This window comes from Microtus ochrogaster, chromosome 8 (assembly GCF_000317375.1).
Source record: "Microtus ochrogaster isolate Prairie Vole_2 chromosome 8, MicOch1.0, whole genome shotgun sequence".
NCBI lineage: Eukaryota > Metazoa > Chordata > Mammalia > Rodentia > Cricetidae > Microtus > Microtus ochrogaster.
In genome coordinates this window covers 74,739,870-74,755,306 of record NC_022015.1, presented here as the reverse complement: position 1 = coordinate 74,755,306, position 15,437 = coordinate 74,739,870, and the positions used below count along the sequence as shown (strand labels likewise).

At 39.4% G+C, this 15,437-nt stretch overlaps 1 protein-coding gene across 4 annotated transcripts in view; it reads left to right on the top strand.

The window, feature by feature from the left end:
* The window catches only part of Pcgf6 (polycomb group ring finger 6), an 18,191-nt gene extending 3,229 nt beyond the window's left edge, over nt 1–14,962 (top strand). The window contains exons 4-11 of one of the 4 annotated variants that reach the window (XR_003377304.1): nt 140–195; nt 294–353; nt 2,371–2,479; nt 5,312–5,339; nt 6,190–6,207; nt 8,067–8,176; nt 10,974–11,060; nt 13,870–14,962. Coding sequence is in view for 3 of the 4 variants with exons in the window: in XM_026781559.1 (XP_026637360.1) it covers nt 140–195; nt 294–353; nt 2,371–2,479; nt 5,312–5,339; nt 6,190–6,207; nt 8,067–8,165; nt 10,974–11,060; nt 13,870–13,926 (514 nt within the window). In the remaining variant the exon portion in view is untranslated. The remainder of the gene's footprint in view (nt 1–139; nt 196–293; nt 354–2,370; nt 2,480–5,311; nt 5,340–6,189; nt 6,208–8,066; nt 8,177–10,973; nt 11,061–13,869) is intronic. The other 3 variants (XM_026781559.1, XM_005352424.3, XM_026781560.1) reach the window with 3 other exon arrangements.
* Nucleotides 14,963–15,437: the final 475 nt, after the last annotated feature.

The window sequence follows — 15,437 nt, the reverse complement described above, 5'->3', positions numbered from 1 at the left end:
AGTGCTGGGATTAAAGGCATGCGCCACCACTGCCCGGCTTTAAAAAGATTTTTGCTCCTGAGGGAAAAAAGTGAATTGACTTTGTACCAAAATTCATTTTTCTGAATGCTGCAATATTCTCTATCCTTTCTTTTCTTAGGTTGGACCGACAGTTACAAGACATAGTGTACAAATTAGTGATCAATCTAGAGGAAAGTAAGTTTCTTTCATTTCATGGTTATGACTCCCAAAGGCTCTGATTCTGCTAGTTACATTTTACATGTAATTTAGTCTGTGTTTTATCATTTTTTTAGGAGAAAAAAAGCAAATGCATGATTTCTATAAAGAAAGAGGTCTAGAAGTACCCAAACCTGGTAAGTTTGAATGTGTACTGTAATGTATTCATGGACTGAAGAGATAAACTGTCCTTGGGGCACTGTCCTCATTCACTTTCTGTTAGGTGATTTAGACCTGGTAGGAGCAGCTTAGGGAGAGAGGGTTAGTGTGGCTCACAGGCTACGTCACATCATTACAGGGAAATGAAGGCAGAGGAACTGGAGCTCTTAGTCACAACATGCTCACACTCAAGAAGAGAGAAATTCATGCACACATGCATGCCCACTGCTCAGCTCACTTCCAACCTAGGGAATGATACTGCCCACTCTTAGGCTGGGTCTTCCCAGATAGATTAACATAATTAAAAACTCACAGGCATGCTCATAAACCCAGCTGGATATAGACAATCCCTCATTAAGACTTCCCAGGTGATTTTAGACTGTCAAGTTGAAAATTAGTACCATCACAGGTGCATTTTGGAAATACCTAGTTATATCCTCCCAGAAATATTTTGAGGGTAATGCTACAGTATAACCTAACCTAACAGTTTGTAAGAATTAAGGGGATTGGATGTAGTGCATGCCTGTAATCTCAGCACTTAGGAAACTGAGTCAGGAGGATTGCTGTTGAGTCTAAGGCCAGCCTGAGTAACATAATGAGACACTTTGTTTTTTTCAAGATAGGGTTCCTGTATGTAGCCCTGGCTCCTCTGGAACTCTCTTTGTAGACCAGGCTGGCCTCAAACTCACAGAGGTCCACCTGTCTTTTCCTCTTGAGTGAGGGCATTAAAGGTTTGCACCACCACCCCGTGGTGAGACTCTTTTTTTTTTTTTTTTTAAAAAAGCGTGTGATTGCCGGGCAGTGGGGCAGTGGTGGCACACACCTTTAATCCCAGCACTCAGCAGAGGCAGGCGGATCTCTGAGTTCGAGGCCAGCCAGGGCTGTTACGCAGAGAAACCCTGTCTCAAAAAACAAAACAAAGAAAAACAAAACAAAAGTGTGTGAGGAGGAATCACAAACAGACTCAAGAGCTAGATTTTGTGAGTTTGTTCCTAGCACTGACCCTTGGTTAGGTTAGGTGATGTGAGGAAATAATAGTAGATAATACAGTGATAAACATCTATAAAATAAGGATGAATATCATACTTGATTGAACACATTGATTAATACTAGCACTTTGAACAGTGCTGGGCACATAGTAACTTACTTTTTTTTTTTTTTTTGATTTTTCGAGACAGGGTTTCTCTGTAGCTTTTGGTTCCTGTCCTGGAACTAGCTCTTGTAGACCAGGCTGGCCTCGAACTCACAGAGATCCGCCTGCCTCTGCCTCCCGAGTGCTGGGATTAAAGGCATGCGCCACCACCGCCTGGCAGTAACTTACTTTTATGTTAGTAATAATGTCAGGTAGATTTGGGTTTAAATCCTGATTGTTCTGTTACTTGGGGACCTTAGGCAAATTCTTCTCATATTTTAAGTGTAGATATTGTACATTTATAATGATTAAATGAGAGTGTAATGTGCTAAGCATGAGTATTGTACATAGTATTTGTAGTTACTTATGTTGTTGCTGTTTTAATGAACTCTCTGTGGCCCATATAAATCAGTCACATGTCTGCCTTCCATTGTGGAGCGGTCCCTGAGCTTACAGTTAATTTTGTTGTTTTTCTTTTCTTTTTTTACATTTATGTTTATTTAGAGAATGTATGTGTATATGTATGTGTGCAAGTGTATATATGTATGCACACGTGTTTGTACTTGCACAGGAATCCACTGGCAGAAGTTAGTACCTCACAAGGTTTATCCTAGGGGTCAGACCCAAAGACTTGGCAGCAAGTACCTCTACCAGCTGAGCCATTTTTCCTACCTTAAAATCATTGATTTTTGATAGATTAACTGATATTATTACGGAAAAGATTTGTTCAGGGCTTTATAATAATTTAGTCAACATAGTATAATAATACTGTGTGATTCATCCCTTAAAGATGACAATTATTAAATTATTATATTATTAAAATTGTAATGCTACGTTAGCTTCTTTGTTTCTGTCTCAATTAGCTGTTCCACAACCAGTCCCTTCAAACAAAGGAAAAACCAAGAAAGTCCTAGAGTCAGTGTTTCGTATTCCACCTGAACTTGATATGTCTTTATTACTTGAGTTCATTGGGTGAGTAACCTAGAAAATGTGTTTGCTTACTTTTTGCATTTGCATTTTGAGTCAAGGTTTTACACTGTAGCCTAGACTAGCTTTGAACTCATCCTCTGGTGCTTGGTTTTCAGTTTGTAATCCACCATGCTTGGCTTGTAAATTACCTTTTGGGGGTGAAGAGGTGTTCCAGTGGTTAAGAGCATTTGCTGTTCTTGCAGAGGATAGTTCCCAATCATGTCATATTGCTCACAGCTGTCTGTAACTCCAGTTTGAGAGGATCTGTGTTCTTTTTAACAAAATATCAATCGTTTGATTTTAAGAATAAAGATTGGAACCCAGATGCTGGGGTGAAAGCCTGCTAGCTCAGAGAGGCAGATAAAGAGCCCAGCTGACATTTTTCTTCTGCTCTCAAACCAGCCTTCTCAAACTCAATGTCCCTCCCATCTCTTTCTTTCTTCTTTTTTTTAAAATATTTATTTATTATGTATACAATATTCTGTCTGTATGTATGCCTGCAGGCCAGAAGAGGGCACCAGACTCCATTACAGATGGTTGTGAGCCACCATGTGGTTGCTGGGAATTGAACTCATGACCTTTGGAAGAGCAGGCAATGCTCTTAACCTCTGAGCCATCTCTCCAGCCCCCCTCCCATCTCTATCCATCCTCCTGACTCCCTCTTACTCTGTTTTTTTTTCCTTAATAATCTTGTATTCACTTCCTGTCAGCTGGTTGGTTGTTTTGCCTCTTGATCTGTGGCTGACTTTATTTAATTCTGTGTACAATATTCAAGCAGAAAGCTCTTGGATTAAAGGTGTGTGACATCGCAACTATCCACAATCTTGGGGTTTATAGTGTCATCAAATATCCTGCAGCAGATCTGACACCCTTTTCTGGCCTCAGTTGCCTGCAGGCATGTGGTATACATGCCTACACTCGGGACACACATGAAATAAGTCTTCTGCTTTTAGATTAATTTTATGAATGTTTTGCTTACATGTATGTTATATATGTGTACCATGTAAATAAATACCTAGTGCCCAAGGAGATCAGAGAAAGGTGTTGAATTCCTTGTAACTGGAGTTACAGTTGTGAGCTGCTATGTGGGTTCTGGGAACCAAACCAAGGTCCTCCGCAAGAGCAACAAATACTTTCAATTGCTGAGAGATCTCAATCCCAGGTAATTCTTTTTCTTTAAAGAAAGAAAATTGCCATTTAACTTTAATGTAGTGAATTTTCTTCTTGAGACAGATTCCTTATTAGCCCGTGGTTTCCTGGAATTAATTGTTTTGTTTTTTACTGTTGTTTGAGACAGGATTTCTCAGTATAGCACTCGCTGTCCTGGAACTCAGTCTGTAGACCAGGCTGGTCTCAAGCTCAGAGATGTTCCTGCCTCTGCTTGACATTCTTTTTGTGTCTAGCTGACCTTAAATTCTAGATCCTCATGACTAAGGGTTTCCTAGGTACTGTGACTATAAGCATGTGCTGCCAGGCCTCATTTAAACAAAGAAACCCAAATTAAATCCCAATAGTTGTGTAATAATGAATTATGGAATATTTAAGATTCAGAAGAGTACACGGTAACCAATGGTGTCCTTATCTCATAGTAGCACACATGATCTTAGCATGAAGGAGGATCACTGCATTCAGGGCTAGCCTGAGCCGTATACAAGACCCTGCATGCTTTGGCTCCCCTGTTCTCCCAAAAGAAAAACCTGGCCAAACACAATTGATAATAAAACAAACCAACCAAGAAACAAAACTATTATTTTTGTTTATAGTCAAGAAGCCTTGTTCCCTTCCCTCAGGTTTAATAACCACTCTCTGAAGAGCAGTTATCATTCATTTCTTTGCAGGTTTTGATCAATTGCAAGGCAGTTTTGTTTTTTTTTAAATTAGACTGAGCAAGGTAGCACACACCTTTAATCCCAGCACTTGGGAGGTGGAGGCAGGTGGATCTGTGAGTTACAGGCCAGCTTTGGGGGGGGGGGGCTATACAATGAGACCGGTTCATAAACTTTCTCCCCCTTAGGAAATGAAGTGTACAAAGTTTAAAATGCTGTATTAAACTGCACTTGTTTTACCACTAGGTGGCAGAAGTGACAATCTTATTTCTTTCCAAAGATTTAGATAACCATGTTTTAAAAATAGAATAAGGCCTGGCCTAGTAGTATGCATGCCTTTAATCCTAGCTCTTGGGAGGCAGAGTCAGGCAGATCTCTGTGAGTTTGAGTGCAGCCTGGTCTACATCTCAAGCCCAGAACAGCCAGGCTACCCAGAAGCTTGTTCTCAACTTACTGCTCCCCCAATCCCACCCCACCCCAAAATGCTGGGTGTGATAACCCCAGTGTTCAGGAGGTGGAAGCAGGAGAGTCAGAGATTCAAGATTAGCCTCAACTGCATAGTGAGTTCCAGACCAACCCCAGCTACATGAGCTCTTGTCTCAAAACATAATATAAAAATTGAGGCCGATGAGATGACTCAGCAGGGAAAGTCACTGTCAAGCCTATCCACCTGAGATAGATCCCAGGAACTCGTGTGATGGAAGGAGAGAACTGATGCCTGCAAGTTCTCTTCTGACCTCCACATGGAAAGCACTGTGGTGTGAGTGTCAATATAAAACAAATGTAAAAAAAGTTTTTTAGCCCATTATGGTGGCATGCACCTTTAATCCCAGCACACAGGAGGCAGAGGCAGGTGGATCTCTGTGAGTTCAAGGACAGCCTGGTCTATAAGAGCTAGTTTCAGGACAGGCACCAAAGCTACAGAGAAACCTTGTCTCAAAAAAAATAAATAAATAAATAAAAATAAATAAAGTATTAATATTGAGTAACCGTTCCTTTATTTTTTCAGTGCTAATGAAGATACAGGACACTTTAAGGTAATGCATTTTTTGTTTACTTAGAGGATGCTATAGATAAAAATTCTGAATCAGATTAGCAATCAAGTAGAGATTATATATATTTTTTTTAAAGATTTATTTATTATACATACAACTTTCTGCCTCCATTTATACCCACACACCAGAGGAGGGCACCAGATCTCTTTACAGATGGTTTGGAGCCACCATGTGGTTGCTGGGAATTGAACTCAGGACCTCTGGAAGAGCAGACAGTGCTCTTAACCACTGAGCCATCTCTCCAGCCCCAAGAGATTATCTTTAATTAAAATGTTTGATAAGCAAGCTACTGAAATTCAACAGTAACAGTAATGCTATATTAGTATCTCAGGGTAAGGAACATTAAGCGGAGCTTTGTTACTGATTCAGAAAGTAATATAAGGAAAATAAGTAAATAATTTACAAAACCAAATACCATGTTGATTGGTTATTCATTTTTTTTTAGGTTTTTGAAATAGATCTTATATAGCCCCATGCTGGCCTTGAATTTGTTATGCAGCCAAAGATGACTTTGAACTTCTGCTCATCCTGCCTCTACTTTCCAAGTGCTAGGATTACAAGCATGTACTACCAGTCCCAACTTTAATGTAATTTTAAAAAATTCTAAGAGTCAGGTTTGGTAATTATAAGCTTGTTTTCCTACCTCTCTGGAGGCTGAAGCAAGAGGATCCAAAATTTGAAGCCAGCCTAGGCTACTCTGTAAGACCAGTCTTAAAAAAAAATATAAATCCAAAGTGTCTTGTATAGTTGGTGCTTAGAGTTTAACATGAATTTAAATTTTTATATTTAACATTTTTGACTAAGTTAACCTGCCTTAACTTGTCACTTCAAGCATTCACTGAGATTTGAGGTAAGAATAAAACTACTTTGTATCATACTTTGTCAGTTGTTGAGATGTATAGCAAGCTAGAGACACCTAGAAAAGTAGATCTCTGATGTATTTGTGATAAAGACTGTTCATTTTATTAAGAAATGACAGAGTTGTTTTGTTTGTGACACCTACGTACTAGAGTTCTAAGGGAAAACCCATGGCTTTGTGAGTCCCAACAGGCAAGGCTCAGTTACCCATCCTGTTGTGACAGTTGAGGCGAGTTTGGACTAGGGATAGAGTTCCAGTTGGTGTGGCTTTTTCTTGCCATACTCCATAACCAGTGTGGTTCCTATGCCTGTAATCCCAGCACTTGTGAGGTACATGTCAAGTTCAGGGCAACTCTGGATAATATTGTCTGAGGAAAAAAGTATCGATGAAAAGCATTAAAAGGTTTAATCAGTATTGCCACATTAGGAAAAGAACAGATAAAGAGGTTCCGTGATTCATTTGTCTTCAAGTCACTGGCTTAGCTTTTTGTGGTGGTTGTTCTTTTGTGTTTTTTAGACAAGTTCTCATTCTGTAGCCCAGCTAACCTGGAACTCACGTAGCCCAGTCTGGCCTTGAATTCATGGCACTCTGCTTGCCTTAATGCTAGGAATTTATGTGTGAATCACCATGCCCGGCAACTTTAGGTTTAAACAGAGCTGGGGCAAGAGGCAAGTATTTAACAAGTTTTGATCAGACTGTGGTCTGATGGGTCATTACCTTAGTTCTGCCTCTTGAAGGTGGTTCAGGAGTTTTTATTGTTTGAGGGGACAGTTTGGTTCTCTTGAGATGGTTGTTCTGGCTAAAGATGTTCTCACAATGGGGAGATCTGTCTGTGAGATTCTGCTGTACCTAGAATCTAAGGTGACTCATTTTAGTGGAGATCTTCAGATGCCTGTGGAGAATCGGGAACAGGATATTGTAAAAGATGGCAGCATGGGGCAGGAGAGATGGCTCAGCAATTAAGAGCCTAGACTGCTCTTGCAGAGGAGCTGATTGTGGTTCCCAGCACACTCATCGAGCGGCTCACAACTACCTGTAACGCTAGCTACCTGTGTCTAGATTTCTTCTTATTTTAAATTTTAGAAAGAAATTCTCTTCCTTCCTTCCTTCCTTCCTTCCTTCCTTCCTTCCTTCCTTCCTTCCTTCCTTCCTTCCTTCCTTTCTTTCTTTTTTTTTAAATGAAATAGGCCTATAGCTTAGGTTGTCCTTAGCTCATGGCAGTTTTCCTGCCTCAGCTTTTAGAGTACTGGGATTATAGATGTGAGCCACCATACTTGACTTCAAAAAAACAAAAACCCTTGTTTTCTCAAGTGTATGTATATGTTGTCCAGGCTGTCTTAGCTCTTAGGCTCAATTAAACCCTAACTGCAGGCATGTACTGCCTTGCTCTTGTGTTGTCTTCTCCCAAGTAGATGAAACTACAAGCAGGTGCTGCAATGCCTGGATTTTCTTGTTTTGTCGTGTGTGTGTATGTGTGTGTGTGTGTGTGTGTACTTATTTGTAACAGGATGCCAACCATAGCTCAGGCTGATATTGAAATTAAATACTCTTGCTTCCACTTCTTAAGTTTTAGGATTTCAGACATGTAGTATTGGACTGGACTTCCTTGTTTTTCATGAACTTTTAAAGTAAATCAACAAGCCTTTCTATTAAAAATGTTGTTGGCATATTTAAAAGATTTGCAGAATTTCTATTTTTTTTTTTTTTTTGGATTACAAATTGACTCAAGTTCATAGCAGTTTTTTTTAAGAGCCTACTGAATTATCTTGGCTTAAAAATTTGCGTTAAAGTTTGTAATTTTATGTATGTGTCTACTTAAATAATCTGAAAAGTCTTGTCTGTTTTTGTAGCCATTAGAAAAGAAGTTTGTGCGTGTTTCAGGAGAAGCAACTATTGGGCATGTAGAGAAATTTCTTAGAAGAAAAATGGGTCTTGATCCAGCTTGTCAGGTACAGTACATGTATGTAAAAGGAAAGGTGAGGTTGAAAGACTACCTTTGACATACTGAAAAATTGTCTCTAGAATCATGCAGTGGCTTTTATATGATACAGATACTATAACTATTAATAGAATGTTGATATAACTGATATTAGTTATAATTCTCCAAGAAACAAAACTGACAGAATGAATATAAATATAATAAATATATATATTAAATATATATATGTGTGTGTGTGTGTGTGTATAGGTTTACTAGAATGTTTTACAGGCTGTGATCCAACTAGTCCAACAATGAATGTCTCTTGATACAAAAGTCAAGAATCTGATAGTTGAGCCCACGGGGATAAGACAGCTGGTCTTCATTCTGCATACTAGTAACAGCAAAATAATGCCCGAGCAGCAGGATAGATGAACTCGCTAGTGAGATAGGCTGTCACTAGCAGGTCAATCTTCTGACCTCAAATGATCCATTTAAGAAAATTCTGCACAGCTTGTCAGTGGTGGCACACACTTTTAATCCCAGGTCAGGGAAAGTCTTTGGGATTTAGTTCTCTACCTCCACTGTGGGTTCTGGGGATCAAATTAGATTGTTTGGCTTGCTCACTCAGCAAGTACTATTATCTACTGAGTCATTTTCCAAACCCATTTATTTGTTTGTTTGTGGTTTTTGGAGACAGGGTTTCTCTATTTTCCCCAGCCCATTTATTTGTTTGTTTGTTTACTTATTTGACAGGGTTACTTTATAGCCCTGCTATCTTGGTACTCACTTTATAGATTAAGTTAAGTAAAATCTGCCTGCCTCTGTCACCTTCCAAGTGCTGGAATTAAAAACATGTACCACCATGCCTAGATTCTAGGCCCACTGTTTTAGATTTACTTCATTTTTTTCTTTAACGTAATATGAATGTGTACTCTGTGCATGCTTAGTGCCCCCAGAGGCCAAAAATATCGCATTGGATCCCTCAGAACTGGAGTTACAGACTTTTGTAAGCTTCCTTGTGGATGCTGGGACTTGAACCTGAGCCTTCTATAATAGTAGCAATTACTCTTAATCACTGAGCCATCTCTCTAGACTCCCAATATATTGTTCTTATTGATAAAGATCATCTATATATTTGTGCAACATTTACAAGAATATTTTGAAATTTGTACGCTATGAAATGACTAAATTGAACTAACAGAATCTTCTTTATTTTTCTCTGGAGACAGGGTTTTTCTGTGTAGCTCTGGCTGTCCTAGAACTCACTTTGTAGACCAGGCTGACCTCAAAGTCAGAGAGACCCACTGTTTCTGCCTCCCAAGTACTGGGATTAAAGGTGTGCACCACCATGCTCAGCAAAAAAAAAAAAAAGGCCACACCTATTTCAACAAGGCCACAACACCTAATAATACCACTCCCTTAGGGGGGGGTCATTTTCTTTCAAACTACCGCAGAGTCTAAGTTATAGACGGTTGTGAGCCACAGTGTGGGTGCTGGGTATTGAACCTTGGTCCTCTGGAAGAGCAGCAAGTCCCCTTGATCACTGAGCCAGCCTAATAATGCTTTTTAAAAGATGAGACACTGAAAATGTTTATTCTCTTGACTGATCTGTAAAATATGGGCTTGGGACAGAGAGGTGGCTAAAGACACTTGCCTTGCAAGTTGAGTCACCTGAATTCAGTCCCTTGAGCCACATAGTTGTGGAAGGAGAAAACTGACTCTACACAGCAGTCAAAGCTTTGACCTCCACACACTGGCACACACAGGCTTACACAAATTTGCACACATACGATCTTTTTTTTTAAAAGACAGTTTTACTTTTTTCTCATAATATTCAAGAGTTTTAGAAATTATTTAAAATTTTTAAATTTTGCCAGCTCTTACTTATGTAGGTAAATATTCCTTTTTTTTTTTTTTTTTTTGGTTTTTTGAGACAGGGTTTCTCTGTGGCTTTGGAGCCTGTCCTGGAACTAGCTCTGTAGACCAGGCTGGTCTCGAATCCTACTGTTAATTCATACCTCGTTGTCGTCATAACTTAGCATTTTCTCAAAATATTGAAATAATGGTAAAGATTATCAAAGATATAGACCCATGAATTAGGACTTTCAGTGTTTAAGCTTTCCAAATCCTAGAGATGATAAATAAGTTGTTTCATTGTGCTATATTGGAGATTGCACCCAGGGCTTTTTACTTGCTAAGTAATGCCACTGAGCTCATCTCACAGCCTCCTTTTTTGTTTTATGTTTATTTTTAATTTTTTTCTTTTATATGTATGGGTCTTTTGCCTGTGTTTATTTATCTGTGTACCACCTGTGCGCAGTACTCAAGGAGGTTAGAAGAGGGCATTTATCCTCTAACTGGAGTTACAGATGACTGTGAGCTGCCATGTGGGTGCTGGGCTTAACTGGTGCCCTTAACTGCTGAGCCATCTTTCTAGCCCTTTGATTTTTTGCTTGTTTTGTTGTGAGACAGGATCTCATTGTGTAACATGGCTGGTCTGGCCTATTACTAAGAGATCCAGCTCCACAGTACATGTTTGTAGTCCAGGCCCAGGCACACAGATAGATAGATAGATTCCCCGAGCTCATTGGCCTTCCAGCCTAACCAATTAGTAAACTCCAATTCCAGGGAAAGTAAGTTAAGACAGTGATAGAGGACACTTGCTGAATACTTTTTGGACTCCATGAACAAGGGTGCACATAAAGAAAACACTGTAATTTTTAGAAAATCTACTATAAAATAGTTAAATACAATTGTGAAGTAGTCATGCTAATTCCCCTCTTCACATGTTTTGAAGCAGGAAAGTGGTCTGATATAGCCCGTTGTTTTCCCATAGGTAGATATCATCTGCGGTGATCACTTATTGGAACGGTACCAAACTCTACGGGAAATCCGGCGTGCAATAGGTGATGCAGCAATGCAGGTTGGTTTTGGACTTTATCAGACTTATGCTAAACAGATTTACAATGTAATGAATTATAAGAATTCTGTGGTGATAGAGCTGAAGAAATGACTCAGGGATTGAGTACTGCCTCATCTTGCAGAGGACCTAAATTTGCTGTTGAGTTTGAGGACCTTGGGCTACAGAGTCTATACGTCAAGCAAAACCAAAGATTCATAAACAAAAATCTTTGAATTTTAATTGAGTGTGGCAGGAAACTATTGGAAACTTCTTTTTTTTTTTTTTTTCGAGACAGGGTTTCTCTGTGGTTTTGGAGCTTGTCCTGGAACTTGCTCTGTAGACCAGGTTGGCCTCGAACTCACAGAGATCCGCCTGCCTCTGCCTCCCTAGTGTGGAAACTTCTTGTAGTGATACTTCATTTGTATTTTAATAAATAAAGCATGCCTGAAGATCAGAGAGTAAAACAGCCCCACTGATCAGCCTTACAGACCAGGCAGTGGTGACACATACCTTTAATCCCAGTAGCCACACTAGTTTGCCATAGAAACCAGGCGGTAGTGGTGCACACCTTTATTCTCAGCCCTAGAGAGGAATATAAGATGGGAGGAGACAACTCTCACGCATATTTTGAGGATTCAGGAGACAGGATCAACATTTCGGACTGAGGTAGAGGTAAGAACCTGTGGCTGACTGTTTAGCTTTTCTGACCTTCAGGTTAAACCCCAGTATCAGTCTCTGGGTTTTTATTAATCTGAACAAAACAAAAGTGGCAGTTTGATTTGTTACTCAAGAGTGCTAGTGGAGACAGCTGAAATTGCTTTATAATAGCCACATTTGCTGGGTGTGGTGGCACTCATTATAGTCACTTGGTAGGTGGAAGCAGGAAGACCAGGAGTTAAGGCCACCCTTGGCTACATAGTTTGAGACCTGCTGAGCTATTTGAGACACTCAAGGCTTTAATACAGTCTCAACATCATCTGGTAATTCCCTTAACATGCATTAATACATTTATGAGAGTGGAGACCACTGATCTAATTACCTTCCACTAAGCACCACATCTTCAACACTCTACACTGGGAATCAAGCTTTAGATTTGAACCTATGAAGGACAAACCATAAACTGGCATAGAGTTAAAAGTTAACGGTGATAGAGATATGAATAGAAAATATAAATTTAAATGTTGTTTACATATACATATTTATAGAAAATATAAATATAGCATCTAGATTACATTTAAATTACAAGCAATTATTTTGAAAGATATGTTCGTATATATGCACTGAAGTAATTTGAGATCTTAAAACAGCTTGTAAGCTACACTGAGTTTTATATCTGCATATCAATGTATTGTTCTGAAAAATGATACTTTTTAACTTCTGAACTATGACAAAAATGCAAAAGTATGATTTTTATGTATATAAATCTGGTAATGGAATCTTTGTATTTGTGTTATATGGACATTCACTTTGATCATGCTAATTTGAGTAGGTATAATGATGGTTCATGGATCAAATATGGTATATCATGTTTTATTTGACCTATATTCTCCCCCACACACTTATTTATTGATTGATTGATTGATTGATTGTGAGGCTGAGTTTCTCTATGTAACAGCTCTGGCTGTCCCAATTGTTGGTCTTTTCTATATTTTAAATTTTTAAATTCATGCAGATAAGCATCTGCTTTTTCGTTTATCGTTGATGTTTGCCATTCCTTACTATCTCACATTCATTTACATTACATTACTTTTCTGGCTTTTGTGAGCATTTGAATTTGTATATCCTTTTCCAGAATCTTCTTGTCTTTGCTGGAGTTGCCAGGAACAGAAGCCAGGTTGCAGTGGGTTGAGTCTTTCTCAGATAGATTAAGTATTCAGTCTGTGAATAGTCTGTGGACAGAAATGTTCTCGGTTGTTTTTGGTCATAAATGCCTGTCCCTGATTAGCTGTGGTTATATGAGAGGTACACATTGGCTTCTGAGCGTCATCATATTGAGCTGTTTGGGGTGTCACCTGAGCTGCTCAGGAGGCTGGGGCAAAAATTGTTTTCAGCCCAGAAATTTTTGGCCAAGCTGGGCCCATCTTTCAAAAGGACCTAGAGTCTGGAGAGATCAGCAGTTAGGAGCCTGTACTGCTCCTGTAGAGTTTGGTTCATAGTACCCTTGTCAGGCAGTTCACAATTCTAAGTCTGAAGAAGAAAGGAATGGGAGGCATGGTGGTGCGAGCCTGGAATCCTAGCAGTTATTCAGAGAGTAAGGCCAGACAGAGCTGTATAATAAGACTCTGACTCAGAAAAAGAGAAAGAGGGGCTGGAGAGATGACTCTGAGGTTAAGAGCATTGACTGCTTTTCCAAGGTCCCGAGTTCAATTCCCAGCAACCACATGGTGGCTCACAGCCATCTGTAATGAGATTTGGCGCCTTCATAAATCTTTTTTGTTTTGTTTTTTTTTTTTTGTTTTTCGAGACAGGGTTTCTCTGTGGCTTTGGAGCCTGTCCTGGAACTAGCTCTGTAGACCAGGCTGTTCTCGAACTCGAACTCACAGAGATCCGCCTGCCTCTGCCTCCCGAGTGCTGGGATTAAAGGCGTGCGCCACCACCGCCCGGCCCATAAATCTTTTACCAAAAAGAAAGAAAGAAAAAAGATACATTGACAGGGAGTTTTTGGTCATGCCAATAAAAACCAGCTATATTTATCTTATACTCTCTTTTTTAATGTTAAAGAATTTCTCATTACTGTTAGATTATAAAAAATAGGCCATGTTGGTTTGTTCATATATCATACATAACTAGTTCTGAAAGAACTGAATAGTCTTTTTTTTTCACTTTCCAGGATGGTCTGCTTGTTCTTCATTACGGTCTTGTGGTTTCTCCTTTGAAAATAACATGAAGAATTGAGGGTATATGAGGAAGAAAATGCAGTAAGGATGCTTCTGCAGGTCTGCATCACACCAAAGATTCTCAGAAACATGTAGCCACCACTACTTTGTGCTGTTAAGAGCTAGCTTCTGATTTTCCACACCAGAACCCTAGCATTGTGTGTACAACTTGAAACAATAGAATGTATTTACTACACTAGAGACTATATACAAAGCACTCAAAACTCAGGGGAAAAACTGAAAACACTGAATTTTAAAATTCCTTGTGATTCCAAATACGAGGAAGTTGCTGGTTGCTTCCCATCTTTGAGGTAGGTTGGTCATCTGGCAGCTAGGATTCTGCCCTCCAGGCTGCATGGGTCGGGCAGGTGTCCTTGCAGAGCAGCTTTGCTTGAGTTCAAAGCCAATCCGTTAAACCGCAGGGTGCACTCAGCACCAAAACTACTGTCCATTACACAATCCTGTCCTATTCTAAACGTTAAAAACCAACAGTGATCCTACTAAAGCAGTGTTATCTAGCTCTGAGACAGTGGAGAGACTGTCTCTTGTTGGGTACGGCTCTTAACATCCCTAAATATGAGGTGCTTCTCTGTGATGTTTTATTTGCATAGATCAGTGCTACTGGGACAGGTGTCAGATGGGTTCCCTCAGTGTGGCTGTTGATAATGGCACTTGTCATGGCACTGCTTCTGAAAGTAGCAAAAAATTTCAGGTGAATTACCAGAAGTTTACAGAATCCTTATTGTTTCCTCAGTCACTTACCTTAACTGGTTCTATGTTTAATGTTTGTTTTCTCATCACTGGGATAAAGAATGAGAGTCTGAGAACCTTTCTTTCATGAAGTAAGGTCATGAAATTTATTTTAAACTTAATGTTTAAAATTAATTTTAAGCATTAAGAAGAAATATTTTATAGACTCTTATTTCACAGCAAAATTTCCAAATCTGTACAGAAACTTATAAGATTGAACTTACATTGGCAGATGTTTTGTAAAAAATTTATGAAATTGTGTGTGAATCTCTTCTGACATTTAATAAAATTTATTTTATCCAATGTTGATTTCTTGACATTTTTTCTCTTTTTATTGTATGTATGTGTGTGCTATAATATCGTGGGAGGAAAGCAAAAGAATAATCTCTCTCCATCGACCGTGTGAGTCCTGCAGTTCAAATTCAGATAGTCAGGCCTGATGGCAATACCTTTATCTATGAGACAGCTCAGCAGCCCTTGGCTGGGTTTTAAAAAACAAAACACTTCAAAAGACAGGTGTCTGAATTAAAGTGCCGTGACTAGGTATTTAATCGGTGTCTTGACACTTGCCGCTGCTGTGCTGTGACAGTAGACAGTTGTAGAATCCATGCCACTGCAACTGAGGCAGCCAGCATCTAGTTAGGATTTCCAAGGCCATCCTCAGGTCAAATCCAGAGGATGCAAATTAAAATCAGCAAGGGGAATAGGCACATTTCCTGGAGTTAAGGACAACGAGGCACAAGTTTCTGCTTGACTTACTCCAGTTGTTGTG